General features: G+C 39.7%; 1 protein-coding gene across 2 annotated transcripts in view; it reads left to right on the top strand.

Moving 5' to 3' along the window:
• The window catches only part of Stk33 (serine/threonine kinase 33), a 181,062-nt gene that overhangs the window by 141,911 nt on the left and 22,016 nt on the right, over positions 1-17,135 (top strand). For both annotated transcript variants that reach the window (XM_037211668.1, XM_028894607.2), the window contains exon 12: positions 7,514-7,711. In XM_037211668.1, the coding sequence (XP_037067563.1) occupies positions 7,514-7,711 (198 nt within the window). The remainder of the gene's footprint in view (positions 1-7,513; positions 7,712-17,135) is intronic.

A 17,135-nucleotide genomic window follows, 5' to 3' on the forward strand; every position in this document is an offset into this window, starting at 1 on the left:
TACTGGTCAGCAGTACTATGCAATGAGAATAACTGGGATAGTATTTTAAGTTCATCAAGGGAAAAATAACTTTAAACCTAAAATTTTATATCCATCAAATGGTCATTGACATGAAAAGAAATAGTGAAAGTATTTTTAAATAAGCAAGACCTCAGAGAGTCCAGCACAGAGGGCCACACTTAGCACACTTGATGGAAATGTTCAAAGGAGCTGAATGCACAGGTGTCTTTACACACCTTGTATAAGGGTTATTGGTGTCTTAAGCAAAACAAGAAACAATGCCAAAGAAAAGAAAATATGCTCATAATAATCCAGAATTCAAAGTTCAGATAATATGAATGTCATCTCAACATTAGGAGCACTGGGGAGGGAGTGAACACATGGACTCTTGCGAAGCTGAAAAAGAAGACTACATAGATGTTGGAGTTTAAAGTACTGAAGGATTAAAAGGAGACACTTGGTGGAACAGTTGAAATAATAAACTCAGATGATAGGAGCATGTCCAAATTTAGAGATAATTATAAACAAATTGATTTAAATGCCCATTTAAGATAGAGTCTCAAATTGAATTTTAAAAATTTAGCTACTTATAAGAAACACATTTGTTTTAATCTTTTACTAAACTTGTTCTTTGACTATTCCATACATGTGTGTAGGTAATTCATTCTGATTTCCTGAACTTAAAATTTCAGAGGAAAAAAGCCTAACAGAGTAAACCAAGATAAAATAATTAGAAAAGAGTGGAAACGAGCCAAGGATGCAAAGTAGAACAGAGCCTGGCAAGGACAATCTTTTAAAGGATAAGCAAAGTAGAGAAACTATTAAGAAATTTATTTATTTTATTTGTATGAGTGTTTTTCCTGCATGAATATCTGTGTGCCATGTGTATGCATCCATATGGTAGCTCACATCCCTCTGTAACTCGAGTTCCAGGGGATGTAACACCCTCTTCTGGCTTCTTGGGGCATTATATGCATGTGGTACACATACAGACAAGTGGGCAAACAGTTACATACGTAAAATAAAATAAATTAATCTTTAACGAAAAGTCTTTTTCTTACAGATTTGTAGTTCTATGTGTATTCTGATTATGAACCCTTTGTCATCTATATATAAGCACACGTGCACACACACACACACACACACACACACACGCATGCATATATGTGTATATAATTTCTTCCTTGTCTATTATGTATCTCTTCCACATCTTACTACTGTCTTTGGTGAATAATTATAACATTGGTAAAAATTCCATGTATCATTTTTTCTTGTATATAGTTAATAGTCTTTGTGTCCTGCCCAGTAATTTTCTAGCCCCCTGCCCCAAGATCATGAAGACAATCTCCTATGTTTCCTCCAGAAGCTTTTCTAGTTTTAGCCTCACATTTAGATCTTTGCTGCATCACGAAGTACTTTCCACAGGTGTTGTAACGTAGGAATCAAGGTTCATGATTACCCATGATAGGATATACAATGGTCTTGGCAATGTCATTTTGAATGAAAAAAAAAAAAAAAAACTAAGGCCTGATACTCATTTTATCAAGTTAAAACAGCTAAAGAAAAATTCTACTTTGAATACACATAGGTATCATTAAAATATAAACAAGATATCAAGGAAATGGCAGTCCCCTCAGGAAGACAGGGTAGAGGAAAATCAAGTAGATGGATGCAATTTAGTATCCATTTTCCACTTGTATAGTAGAAATGCATTACATTATAAATGAGTGAATAAATGAAAGTCAATCTTTGGCTGGATTAATGATAAAAATGCATTTTGAACAACAAGGATATAAATGCTGTTCCAGTGCACCCAAAGTCCAGGGAAAGGTATTTAGAATCATATAATAAAATAAATCACAAAAATGATTCTGAATGTTCTACCTTCTAAGAATTTAATTAGGTCTTTCTTCATTTTTTGTTGGAAGCAAAGACATAAAGCATCCCACTTCTAAAAGGTTTCCCACCAAGTCGTTAGGCTCATTTGCTTCCTGAACACCAACACAGAAACTTTGAACTGTCCTTGGTACTTCAGGGATTAAATATACATATAAAGTATTATTTATATATATATATATACATATATAAATATTTATATGTAAATATATAGTTATAATACATTACTTTATATATACCTATATAAAGTGTATATATATAAAGTGTATATATATAAATGTATATATATATAGTAATAATGAAAATGGTGAGAACTATGCCTTCTTTTTCTTGTGAAGTGGAAGAAACTGACTTAAGGGGAAAAGCATGAAGAGGATTATTACAAATCCTTGCTCAAGCAGATCAAGGGTCCTGAAACTGATTCCCCAAGCCATCTCTGCCCACACATCCCTTGGAAAGCCTTCTGTACAGCCAGGTGTGTGCACACCCTAGTTTGAAGAGTGTTGGTTTGAAGTATATTGAGTTTGAAGGCTCAGTTTTACCTCTTAACTAGAAACTCGGCTGGCAGTTGGAGACGCACCTCCGTAATACAGTAATTTCCCAGGCTCCTTCCTCCTGAAGTCTAGGAGTACCAACATTGGCCTCATCCACTCATTTGCTGCTACACTCATGAGAAATCAATAGGCTGACTGTCTTCAACATGAAGCAGCACACTGCTGCTTACCTTAGTGGCCGCTGTTTCCATCCAGGCCATCAGGGTGATTGATCATTTAGTGGTTGTGCAGCTCTCTACAGTTTAACACATGCTTCTTACGTTGCTAATTAGTTCTATGGAATCCATGGGATTGTCCATGGTAAGTGGTTTAAATAGTGAACAAAACAGGAAAACTAACATTCTACCCTCTTCCCTCTCATATTACACAAATAGGTTCATAGTCTGTAAACTGCTCTTTTTCACTAAGTATATATTGGGAAGATTCTCTTAAGAAAAAGTACAATGTTGTATCTCAAAATATGGATGTTCTATTATTTTGTAAAATTCTCCCTATATATATTAAATATGTGAATTGTTTTAGGTCTTTCCTGTTAAAATCATTGGCTCAACAAGTGTTCTTGCAAATACAGTTTTGTGCATTATGTTAGCATATCCATAAAATAAATTCTGAATGTTGGAATGCTAGTCAGAGAGACTATATGTTACACATTTTGAGAGGCTATAAATAATTTACCTGCTATAGGAAGGAGGTAAACATGACTCCTTGGGTCTGGAGAGAGGACTCAGCAGTTAAAGAGTGCTCATACAGCCCCCACATTGGGCAACTCACAGCCACCTGTGACTCTAGCTCCCAGAACTCCAGTACCCTCTTCTAGACTCTGCTGGACTCTGGAAACCTGAACACAACACACACACACACACACACACACACACACACACACACACACACAGAAAAAAAAAAAAAAAAAAAAAAAAAAAAAAAAAAAAAAAAAAAAAAAAAAAAAAAAAAACAACAGAGAAAAAATATTTAAGGAAAGAAATAGAATTTGACTATACCCTCATGAATGCAGGTTATCACATTTTAATTTATTCACATTGCTTTATAAAAATCAGCACCTCAGTTTTTGGATTGGGCTTTATTAATTTTGCAAAGTTGAGTATCCTTTTATATAATTTTAATAAAGTGTTCTATTTTTTTGTTGAAAAACTTATTCCTAGTAACATCACCAATGGAAATGTCCTAGCTGTTTTCAAAAGTAGAGATTGATGATAAGCTCAAGTTCCAGAGTGTTCTTCAGCTCTGCCAGCTTTATTTTCTGGGGTCTTACTCTCCCTCACATGTCTAGTTCATGAAAAACACTTATTAAGCATGTATTATTTACAGAATAATGACAGGCACACTTGGAAAGTCAGACTTGGTTAGATGAGAAAATATCACTAAGTCTCCATTTGTGGGACTATCCACTAAGGCAAAGACTCAAAGTCTTAGCATTTGACTCTTGCTTCTCCGTGAGTACACACCCCTGCCTAATTTTTCCATACTAAAACATATTAGCCTCAACTACCTGTTGACTATGCAGTGGAAATGCTCTAACCAAAAAGGCCTCTACTTGGGCAGCCTCCAGTTATCAAATGGCCACTGCTACCTTGGAAGTGAAGAGTTCAGTGTCTGACCTGGATTCAGCCAGCAAAGGGAGTTCCAAGGCTAGTGTCCTTGTACTGAGGTGACATGTCATCTAGTACCCGCTGGCAGTTCTAGCCCATTTTTGTTTGTTTCTTTAGTTGGTTAGTTCATTTGTCATTTGTTAGACTGAAAGGCTCATAGCTATAGGCCATCTTTTACTGGTTAGTCCAAGTATCAGATGCAATTTCTCCTTCGACTGCTAACAAGCAGGAAGTGGGCAGCCTGTGAGTGGGTTTTAGACATGGACAGCATGGACTCCACTTTCCAATATAGCAGAGTCTAAGCTTGCTAGCATAAGTGAGTACAGTAAGCCAAGAGTTAACTTTCCAAGTGGTGGAGTGTTTGTGATGATTCTATTTTAGATCCCTTTCTCTTCCTCACAATCTCTTTGGATTGAGAAATAGGGCAATTTCTTTGAGTACAATGGTACTCTCACCACTCAGTGTTAGCTACTGAGCTCTTGGGTAGGCTTATAGGTGATCCTATAGGTGGACACTTAAAGCTTGCTAGAGATACAGGCTTAAGATAACATAGGCAATCCTTACTCTACATGGTAATGCAAGAATGTAAAATGACAGCACAGGGTGATACTCTGCAAAATAGATTTTTAAAAAAGATTTATTTATTTATTATGTATACAGTATTCTGTCTGCATGTATGCCTGCAGGCCAGAAGAGGGCACCAGATCTCGTTATAGATGGTTGTGAGCTACCATGTGGGTGCTGGGAATTGAACTCAGGACCTTTGGGAGACCAGCCAGTGCTCTTAACCTCTGAGCCATCTCTCCAGCCTGCAAAATAGATTTTAATAATTAAGAAAAATCTATGTCCAAACATCTCTGTTAAAAACCCTAAATATGAAAACTCTCTGCTCATTGCAGACATACGTAAAGGTGAAATAAATTCAGGGCAATGTTCATGTAGCACATTATAGAATGTTAGAAATAGGAAGGCAGCAAGATTGGTGGTGTTTTTGCTGTTGGTAAACATTTATCAAGATTGGTTTTTGTAGTCCTACCTTCTTGCCCTAGCAGTGACTTTATGGAATGAGGGTCAGTGTTGTGTCTGGCAAACTTGCCCACTGTTTGCCCATTTTGATCTGCTTCCAGCATTGTATTATTGTGCCTTCTATGTCATGAGACACCTCTGAGAGTTCTTTGCAGGCATCCTTCCTCAGCAGTATTTCCATCCTTTCTGGTACACCCCTTCACTTGTCAAATTTACCTATACTATAATTTGACTGTATGCAAATGAGGGAGTGTCAGGGTCCCCGTTACAAACTATTTCTTTTGTTATTCCACTCTGTTTGATTCAAATTTTACTCCTAGTACCAACATTTTCTTTTCTTTGCTGCACTTTATCTTTGTTGACTAATTCCTTGGAGAGAAGGAGAGGCATGGATGAACAGACCATCAGATACTTAGTATCCAGGAACCAATACACTTTGAAAGAAGTAACCCAGCTGGTCATTGATCATAATGGGCACCTGTTTGGTGTGGGCTGCAAAGCCAGCAGTGAGTTTGCAATTTTTATAATAATGTTTAATATAGCGTGGTGTGTGAAGTTTGAGGGACTGATGCTGTTAGTTAAATCATGATAACTAAATATATGCTTATCAGGACTTTGCAAAGCAAAGAGTGCTGTAGTAAATTGCTGTCATATTGTGCATATCGTTTGGGCATAGTCATGCGTAGACAGACTCATCTTGCTAAGGCGTCTTAGAGGTGACTTGTAGGTGCAGCATTTCCTTTGTTCTCCCTATCAGGATAGGTTGCATGTCCTGTGATAAAGAATGACTTCTAAGTCCCAGTGCTTAGCATCTTCCATTGAAAATTGCCTGGCATGAGTAAGAGTTGCTGCATTCTTAGTCAGGGATCTGACTAAGAGAGGCTCCAGATCTTTGTAGGTACCTAGTAGAAACTGGGATGGACTATGAGCATGACAGACTATGTAGGAACTCCCAAAAATGTGTCACCTAAAAGTGATATATTTACTCTGACAAAGTCACAAATTCTTCAAAGAGAGTAGAAACGTGAAATCCACAGTACCCTAGAGTTAGCCTGGGGACATTTCTTTGAACAGGACTGAGGTTACAGACTCAATGCAAAATGTCAGATTGTATCTTTGCTAATGAGAGAATTAAATTGAGCCCAAGATGTGTATATCCAAAGTCTAGGAGCCTAGGTACTGTGAATTCTGACAGAAGTCAGGATGAAGCTGAGAAGTTGCAAGCCTTGGAGATCAGGACTCAGATCAATGACGCTGAGACGATCGAGCATTTCCGATGGCTCTAGTCTCCCATGGCTGCTGCTTTAGCCCTGTGTATGCTCCCAGTTCTAGGACACCTAATAGAGATGGCTTTTAAATTGGGCCTTGAAGGCAGTATAGGCCATGGTTGTCAGAAAGGGATGATAAATTAGGGGGCAGAGGGGAAATGAGTACAGCCAGTGTAGAGTACTCAGATGCTGGGGAAAAGGTAAGGGCAGAACAGAAGAGCTTGGGACTTAGTCTCCTAATGATCTCTTGTTATTACTATTCTGTTCTTGATGCTGATCTATTTTTAACCATGACTATATTAAACTCAATAAATCCTCCACAGTGTATTCAGATGGCTGCCCTTAATGTGCTCAGTCTTGTGGTTTTCTGTGTCATTAGTGCATAACACTTAAATCTACCTATGTACAAAGAGTGCTTAGAATTGCTACATACCTGTGGTCTCATTTTAACCTAAAGGTGATCCAAACATCCTGTCCAAATGTTCTCTAACAGCCGGAATTAGAATAAAAAATATTTAAGTCAAGCAGGAGCCATTTGAGCTTACATCTGTGTGTCTTGGCACATTAGATAGGATATTTGGAAAATAGTGTATAATGACCAATTTTGGTTTGATATGGTCATAGCTGGGATAAAAACAGCACACTGAGTCAATTATAGCCAAATGGCCACATTATATAGAAATATTCCAGGCAAGAGCTTTCAAATCGATGATCTATATTCTTTGACATACTGTTTACCTAAGTACCCGAGTGTGGGTGTTTTTTCTAGACATTTGGTGTTGTGTAGACTCACCTTTAGTGTTGGACTCTTAGCTTTTGGGCAGTGTCTTACCAGTTTCCTAAGAACAGTGCAAAAGAGGTCTTGGCTGCCACAGAATTGCCATATTGTAACCTTGGCACAAGCAGGCTACATTTATTCCTTCATGACTTGAGAGTGGTTTTCTCTAACCCTGTTCACATCATAAGTGATGCCATGTGGTAGTTAGCCACTGTGGGACAGGGAGTGTGCTCCAACAGTCACCAGAGATTTGCTATTTGCTCAGCTTTATAATTTTTCCATGTAATTTGCTAATTTGGGGAGAATATATTAGTAAGAAAGATGTTTAAGAATCTTTCAGTTATCTGAACTGTTTATAACACAAACATTTGTTTTTAATACTAGGGCAATACATTTTCTTCAGTGAGACCAACCAATGTATTAGAAATGATGAAAGAATGGAAAAATAACCCAGAAAGTGATGAGGACACCAAGACAGAAGAGAAGACTAAGCATCCTGTGACAGGAAAGTTGAAAAGTAGCCATACGAGGGAAAAGGTCCTTGATGTCAATGACAGTCCGTCTGCAAAGACAACAAAACAGGTAGGAAGAACCACCGTGGCAGGCTCCACTGCTCAGCACTGTCGCGCACTGGGGACCTCTTTTGCAGCTCCATCATTTCACTGTTAGTTGGTAACAAAGGCCTGCATTATTCAGCAGGTGAGGTCTTTCTGCCTTCTAAGCCATGTGATTTAGCAGCAGGGCCTCATATTTAGGATCAGGGGCTATTCAGAGTGTGGCTGCCAACTTTTCTCTGTGAGAGAACGCATGCAGATTGAGCTTCCCTAATCTGAACATCCAGCAATTTCAGATGAAGGACACTCAGACTGTAGTAAGTGCTATAGGCTGTGGGGCCCTATTAGCCTCTGTCATAACTACTCAGCTCAGATGGTACAGCCTGGACACTGCCACAGACAGCAACGCGTGAACATGACTTCATTCCAGCTAAGCCTTTTCTGATGAAACAGATGGTATGCCAGATTTGACCCATGGCTCCAAATTAATAAGTTTTGTACTCTATCCAGCTATAGAATTTAAAATTGGTTTATGTATTATATGCAAAATGTATTATTATATTATACAGTTATTTGTGTATTGTTTCATAAAAACCCGAGCTACATAGGTTTGTTGGGTTACCTGATTAGATCTGAACAGTTTCATGTCTGTGGAACAGTTTTGTTAACATTTTGATGCTAGATTGTAGATCTATTAACTGGATATTCAGAGGGTTTGCCCAGACAAGCCCTTCCCTATTTTTTATATATGTCAGTGTAAGTTTTTTCTGTTTGAGTTCTCTCTCCTCTGTCTGTGTCCTAACTCTTACTTAAACTCTGCATCCTGTGCTCAGGAGAGTCCAGATTTCTGCGTTTGTTGTTGCTTTCTGGTTCCCTGTAGCAGCAGATAGGCAGAGCACAGGGGGACTGTCGGGGCGAGCCCTGGCCCATGCCCAGGAATGTGCAGTCCTGCTGGCCCTACTCCTAGCCAAGATCCCTGCCAGAATCTTGCAGAAGGGGCCTGGGAGAGTGACCTCCTGGCTGGGAAGCTCTGTGTCTGCTGGACAGTAAATGCGGGATAAAAAGCTTAACATAGTGACTTAGATTGTGTGAAAGAATCACTCTTTTACGATACTGTAAACATAAGCTTATTGATTCCCTTCCTGTCTCATCTGACAACTCCTACGTTGCTCAGCACAATGTGTATTTTATATTCTCTTCAAAAATTACACCCTAAAACTCATGTTTACATTTCTTTTTGTTGAACATAGTTTGAAGATTTCCTGTTGGCTGACATGGTAGCATATACATACACACAGTTACACATATTCACATCCATACATACGGTGTGTGTGCATGTTTATATAATGCATATACACATGCATCTATATGTGCACATATACAAATATACACACTGCACAAATGTTCTGCAGTGCAGGGTTATATCTGTGTTTATCAGTGAATGTGACATAGACTTCCTCTGTGGGTCAAAGGCACTCCATCTCCTTTCCCATTGCTCTGTCATGCTTTCTTCCCTGTCCCAGACGTCCTGCAAATCACAGGCTAATGTGTGTGACCTGTTCTGCTCTTGGCAACTTCAGCTAAGGAAGAAAGGGATTAGAATGTGAACTTTGTCATCTATTGACAGGACTTTAGTCATAAACCTGAGAATACAGCATTTCATTTCAGCAAGAACAGCTGTTTCGCACTCAGGGCTCACGTCAGTGAGCGAGGGCTGGGCCACAGTAGCAGTGCCTCCCAGGATGGAAAGAGAGCTTGCTGGTTGCGCGGCTTCTGTAACTGTTCCTGCAATGCTCGTAGCATTTTGCCTTCAGTGTCTTCTAAGGAGCTTCCCCTTGCTTAGGCTTGTCTGCGATATCTTGGGAGTAATTTAACGTGGCATTTTTTTCCTGAAGTTTGTTGCCCTTTAAAAGAGACAGATTCTTCATATTTCATTGGCTTTTGCAAGTGAATATACTATTTTCTTAATTGTGCCAAAGTTTATGCTGAAAATTACTTCTAGTCTTTCAAATTTGTATTTACAATAAGTAGCAGAGTGTGGAAGTCCTGAAGTCAGTGGAATGAGTGGAGTGATATCACCGAGATTCCCTAAGCATGGGATCAAGACTGATCACCTCTATTTTCCACAGAGCTGAACAACAACAACAAACAAACAAATAAAAAACCAACAAAAAAACCCAACCAACCAAACACTCTCCCCTCCCCCCCAGCTGCCTCAAAACCTCCACCTCCACTGATAGCGTGAGAAAAGTGGTCTTCTTAGGACCACATTGCCCTCCTCCTCTCTCAGGAGGCACACTGTCCCCCAAGAGAGAAGTCATTAGGACCTAAGGTCTTTCCAGGGAGAAGAGAGGAGCAGGAAAGCAGCCACTTCCCTGGCATTCAGAAACACTGCAGGGAAGCCCCTCCATTCTCAGTTCATGGGGAGCTTAGAGGGAAAATGGCAGCCAGAGAGAAACTAGAAAAGAGCTGAGCCTACTGAGGAGACCAGTGCGGCGCTAGAGTGGAAGCTTATGTCTGTCAGCAGTGGCAGTTTGTCATCACTCCAGGTAATGATGTAACCTACTGGCAAAGCTGGGTGGGTCCTAGAGGAGGTGGGCATTCTTCCAACCGTACTTCCCTAGAAGGCCAGTCTCTAACATAGCCCCTCTCCATAGTCCAAGTCTGCCCAGTGACAGGAACGCCCTTCCAGTGAATTCTGTGAGTATAAACAGTGTCGCCTGACCACAAAGACCACTCCAGACCCTTCCATGAGTGGGATCAGACCAAAGCTATTTAATTAATAACCAGGAACTGGTTTGCTGCACCTGGGGATTTAAACAGTTCTTTCTGTGGCTGCAAAGAGAGGAACACTACCAAGGCTGTGAATTACATCTATTAACAGGTGCTGGTTCTGCCACACCTGAGAGTTTAAACAGTATTTCCCATGACTCCAAAAACCACCTTCAGACTCACCAAGGGAGTAACAAGACTAACACAGTGGCCAGAAGTGCACGCTGTGGATTAGTGGATTAGTGGCAGTTGCCTACCCAGCGACTCAGCCTAAATACAGAGCACAACCAATTGTCTTGCCAGAAAGCAGAATAAAGCCAGTGCAAAGGCAGCCACCTAGCCATCTAGAGATCTTGAAAGTAATCTCTGAGCCACCATCATAACACAAGCAGGGAAGGCTGCTGTTTCCAAACTGCCCAAAGAAGCCAAGGTAGCGGCTTCTTCAAATATGGAGGCCAGTGACAGAACACAGAATTACAAAGACAGTAGATCTCTAGTCAGTGGTGGCGCACACCTTTAATCCCAGCACTTCAGAGGCAGAGGCAGGCAGATCTTCAAGTTCAAGGCCAGCCTGGTCTACAGGGTGATTTCTAGGACAGCCAGTGCTACATAGAGAAACCCTGTCTCAAAAAACAAACAACAAAGACAGTATATCATCACAACCTCCAATAAAACCACAACAATAGACACAAAAGAAAGGGAGAACTATGTCATAACAGAAAAGAGAATTCACAAAATCTCTTAAAAATTCACTGAACCAAAGAATATATAGATGAAAAATGAAATTTGAAAATAATGCATGAATAAAACAAGCAGTTTTGCAAAAGCAATCAAGAAAGAAAGGAAGGGACAGCAGAGAATGTGAGGGAGAGAGAGAGAGAGAGAGAGAGAGAGAGAATCTAAACAATGGATTAATTATATAATGAGCCAAGTAAAAATGCAATAAAAGCTTTAGCAGCTCAAAATGAGGAACAGTGAGATTGAAGACAGAACATTTGAAATTGGTCAGTCCAGTATCAGAGAGAGAGGGGGAGAGAGGGAGAGAGACAGAGACAGAGACAGAGACAGAGAGAGGAGTGTGAAGAAAGCTTATAGGAGTTGTAGGCTACCATCAAGAGACCTAACCTATGTGTAATAGGAATTAAAGAAAGTAAAGAGAGAGAAATAGAGCCAAAAAGCATATTTAAAGACATTTAGGATGAGGACAAGTGCGATGGTTGCACATTTTTAATCTCAGCACCCAGGAAGCAGAGACAGATGGATCTCTGTGAGTTCAAGGCCAGTCTGGTCTACATTAATCAAGTTTCAGGACAGCTAGGTCTACATAGTGAGACTCCGTCTCAAAATTAAATAGATAAAGTAGCTTTTAAAGTATTGAGAGGAATTTTCCATAATCTGAGGAAAAAGCCAATATTCAGTCAAAGGAAGTTCACATACCTGTACTCAGAAAGAACCAAAGAGGACCTCCCCATGTCACACAAAAAGACACAACCTGGTATCATGACAAAGTAGAATCCCTAAGAGGAGCATGGGGAAGAAGTCATGGAATACAATCACAGAAGCCTCCAGGCCAGGAGAGACAGGGTGATATTGTCAAAACGCTGAAAGGGAAAACTACCACCAAGAGTGCCATACTTGGAAAAGCTATAAGTTGGAAATGAAGGAGAGAGGTAACTCTCTTAGACAAAAGAATCCGAGGGAGTTCATTAACATCAGTTAAGACACATCTAGCAAAAATGCCAAAGGGAAGTCTTCAAATTAAAAGGACACTAATGTGGAACACAAAAGTATCTGAAGATGCAAAACTCACAGGTCAAAGTAAAAATCCACACACCCCCACACCTGAAAAACCCAACCAGCCGATCAGCCAACTAGCCCTCCACACCAGGATTGTAAGATAAACCACTTATATTCCAGATGGGAATGTTAAAAGACAAAGCACAGATAGTTACAATAACTAATATCAAAGAGATATAAATAAAGACATCAGAAATTGAAAACTGGGGTGGGGGTGGGGCGGAAATAGAGTTAAAATGTAGGGTATTTTTTTTTTAGTGATTGATGTTAAAGTTGTTATTTGTTTAAAATAACCTATTGTTACTAAAAGATATTTTGTGAGTCACTTTTATTACTGCTTTAAGTAGCTGCCTGACAGAAACACTAGAAGTAAATGGAGGCTTAGTTTGTTCCTGGTGCAGGGGATGCAGCCTATCACAGCAGGGCGCAGGCACAATGGAACCTGTCAGATCATGGCAGCCCATAGACAGTAGACAGAGCTGGACCCAAACTAGAGGGGATCAAATTCTCAAGGCCCTGCCTTTAGCAGCCTGCTTTAACCATGGGGTCTACCTCCTAATAAGGGTTCAGTAACTTCCTAAACAGCACCAGCACCCAAGGACCAAGTAAGTGTTCAAACAAATGAGCCTGCAGGGATCATTTCAGACCCAAGCCGTAGCAGATGTGTTTGGTAAGCCCCATGGTAACCACAGAATAAAAACCTATAATAAATACAAAATTAAGAAAGAACTAAAGTGTAGTGATACAGAAAAATCACTTAACTGCAAAAGAAGTAGCTGATAGAGGAAGAAAGATGCAGAAGAGTCTATAAAAATGTAGAAATCTAGCAATAAAATGGTAGAAGTTTCTCCTGCCAAGTTACCTTGAATGTACGTAAATTAAGTTCTCCAACTAAAAGGCCTATGGCACATTGAAATAACACACACACACACACACACACACACACACACACACACACACACAGGATCCAAATATATGCAAGGGGCTTGCTTCAGTAAGGACCCACACAAATTGAACTGCATAGATGGAAACTAGAGAGCAGGAGTGGCTAGAGTTCCATGAGGTAAAATAGACTGCAAGTCAAAACTGTAAAAATGACAAAGGTATAGCCAGGCGGTGGTGGCTCACGAACGCCTTTAGTCCCAGCACTTGGGAGGCAGAACCAGGAAGATCTCTGTGAGTTTGAGACCAGCCTGGTCTACAGAGTGAGTTCCATGACAGGCACCAAAGCTACACAGAGAAACCCTGTCTCGAAAGAAAAAAACAAACAAAAAACAACAAGGTAGTCGGTAGACAGTAATAAGTCAGCACGCATGCTCTAGTAATTGTAAGTATGTATGCACTCAGCAAACATTGGAGCACACTGATATATGAAACAAGCATCAACAGACCAAAGAAAGAGAGACACTGTGCTGCGTTAACAGTAGGAGACTTTACAGCTCTGCTTTCATCCATGAGCAGGTCATCCAGAGAGAACAGCAATCAAGAAACATCAGATTTCGCCGGGCAGTGGTGGTGCACGCCTTTAATCCCAGCACTCGGGAGGCAGAGCCAGGTGGATCTCTGTGAGTTCGAGGCCAGCCTGGTCTCCAAAGCGAGTTCCAGGAAAGGCGCAAAGCTACACAGAGAAACCCTGTCTCGAAAAACCAAAAAAAAAAAAAAAAAAAAAAAAAAAAAACATCAGATTTTGAAATCTACGTCTAGACTTTACAAAAATTTAACAAAATGGAAGGTGAGGGAATCCTTCCAGACTTATTCTTGGAGGCAAGCCTTTGCCTAATACTCAAAACAAGTAGGGTTCAATAAAAAAGGAAAGCCACAGACCAAATCCCTGATGAAAATAGATGAAAAAAATCAACTAAATAGTAGGAAACTAAACCAACAGCACTTTACAAAGATCTTTCACCATATCAGGGATTCATCCCAGTGATAGAAGAATTGTTTAATACATATAGTTCAGTAAATATGATGCATGATATGAAAATAATCAATCACATGACAAAATAATCATTTAATAAATGCAGAAAAATCATTCAATAAAAATTAACAGTTTTGTGATGAAAAACCTCTTACCAAGTTAAATATAGTAGGAGTGCATCCAACATGATAAAGGCCATATGTGAAAATACACCAAACGAGGAAAATCAGACAATGTTCTATGATCTGGAGGAAGACAAGGGTGCCCACTTTGGCTGAAATGATACTGGAAGCCTTAGCCAGAGCACCTAGGAAAACTAATGACACCCAAAACAGAAGGGAGCAAGTCCAAGCGCCTAATTGCAGATGGCATGATCTTGTTTATAGAAATTATAGAAATGCTAGGGAAGCTCCAAGATGGGAATCAGAAACACACAGTGAAGGCCACTTCTTTGCAGGAAAGAGTCACTCCAGCAGAAGAGCAGCTGCCCTTTTGAAGTGGGTGGTGGGAAGGTGGTGAAGAGCTGTAAACAGGCTTGAGAAAACTCAGAGACTTTGGGAAGTGCAACAGAGAGCAGAAAAGAGTGCCCCAGAACCAGCAATTTGATAGAGGGTGGGGATAGAGGTAAGAACGAGAAAGAGAGAAACTCACAAAGTACAGTGACCACTGGCCTCCTTGCTATGCAGAACTGAAGGCTAAAAGGCTAAGATTGGCACAGTAGTTAAGTGCACTTGCTGCTCTTGCGGAGGATCCAGGTTTGGTTTCTAGAACCCATATGGTGGCTCCCAGCTGCCAGTAACATTATTAGTTCCTGGAGATCTAACATACTCTTCTGGCTCTGCAGGCACCAGGCACACACATATGCACATATAGGCATGCAGGCAAAAGACACATACGCATGAAATAAATCTAACAAAACAAAACAAAACCCAGAAATGCAGACAATCATTTAAGTCATTCCTGTAGACTTGTACTTTGCATACTGGCCCTGGGAAAGTCCTTCTTTTGATACAGCATCCCTGCAGCATTAGGAAGCCATTTCTAAGGTCCTGTCTGAGCTTACTGCCTGGGGAGTCAAAGATTTCTATATTTTCTCCATCTCCAGGAACTTAGAGTCATAAACTAATCCAGTGAGTGATGGCCAATAGGTCTAGTATGGCTAAGGGAGAAATACTTTGAGTCAGAATCATTGAGAGCTCTTTGTAGTAGGAAGCTAGATAGGGATGTAAAAGAGAACAAAGGTCCCTTGCCCTCTAGGGCCATTTATTTGGGAACTTGATTAAGGGAGCTGGGGCAGACTCAGAATGAGCCATGCAAGTGTTTATATGTGGTAACTAAGTTTCAGAACACCAGTCAGAAGGATGAGGGTGCCATTTGGGACCCACAGCTGTCCCCCATTTAATGTGGATGGTTGCAACTCCTTAGATACTCTTCATCCCTGGGCAGCCATAGGAATGTGCAGAGAAAATAAAATGAAAGGGAACTATGGAATATTTTCCACCCCAGCCAGGACAGTTGAGTGTGGATTATAGTGGTATGCCCCAAAATAAAGAACAAAAAGACAAATGTATCTCAGCCTATAAGTGTTGCTCAAAGAGTACACGGCCCAAGATTCTAGAAAGGTCTATTCAGTACAAACAGAATTTTCATATCTCCTATAACATATACTTGAACTCAATGCTAGAAAGAGAACCAGTGTTTTTTTTTTTAATTATTAAGACTTTTGGACCATACCTGCTTACTTTGAATATTTATGTTTAATGTTTTTCTCTTATTTCTTGCTTTCACAATTTAATTTTAATATTCTTTCAGCCTTAAATTATTTCCATTCCTCCTTTAAGAATACCTTTAATTGGATCATTTCCTCTTGTCTTCTTTTCCCTTTGTTGTTTTATTTTCTTTTTCTATTTTTCTCTTTTTTATATCTTTAAGTGACTATTCTCTCTTCTCCTTTCTCATCCACCTTTCATTTTCTTCTTTCTATATTCTTCATTCCCTCCCTATCTTTACTCTTTATTAACTAGCATCTTTTTATTCATTCTATGCTATCTTTGCCCTCTCTCCTTTATTGTTATTGGTGTTGTGTTCATATTTGATTTGTTACTATATTATGACTGTTACTACAGTTCGTGTGCTTCTTCTGAGTGGCACTGCTAATTGAGCTTAGTACCTTGAGAATTTTAAGGGGGGGGGTTATTGCTGAGCTCACACCAGCCCAGTTGTGACAAACTCCAATCCAGCTATGACTTAATCCCACTGAACTGTGGCAAATACTCTAATTTAAAAATTGAAAAGATCAAAACTCCCACACAATGACTTAACCCCAGTGTGAAAATATCAATGTAGAAATATAGGAAATATGAAAAAGCAAGGCAACATGACCCCTACTACCCCACAATGTTGATTGTCCATAATATTGCAATTTAATGGTACTGATGTGGATAAACTATTATACAAAGAATTTATAACATGAGCTTAAAAATCAACAAACTCAAGGAGAATATGATGGGGCTAGGGAGATGGCTAGGAGAATAGTTCAATTAATAAAATGTTTGCAAAGTGATTGCCTTGCAAGCACAAGAATTTGAGTTCAATCCCCAGAACTCACATAAGAAAGAAAGGAAGGAAGGGAGGAAGAGAGGGGGGAGGGAGGGAGGGAAGGAGGAAGGGAGGAAGGAAGGAAGGAAGCCAGGCATGATGTCTTTTGCTTGTGACCAAACATTAGGAAATAGAGACAGATGGTTCCCTGGGGGGTTACTGCTCAGCCAAACAGCCAAGCTTACTTAGCAAGTTCTAGGCCAGTGAGAGACCCGATCTTTAAAAAAAAAAAAAAAAAAAAAAAAAAAAAAAAAAAAAAAAAAAAAAAAAAAAAAAAAAAAAAAAAAAAAGTGGGCAATAGCCAAGAAATAGCACCCAAGGCTGTTCTTTGGACTCCACATGTATATACACACAGAGAAAATATAAA

The sequence above is a fragment of the Peromyscus leucopus genome, chromosome 1 (assembly GCF_004664715.2).
Source record: "Peromyscus leucopus breed LL Stock chromosome 1, UCI_PerLeu_2.1, whole genome shotgun sequence".
NCBI classification, from domain to species: Eukaryota; Metazoa; Chordata; class Mammalia; order Rodentia; family Cricetidae; genus Peromyscus; species Peromyscus leucopus.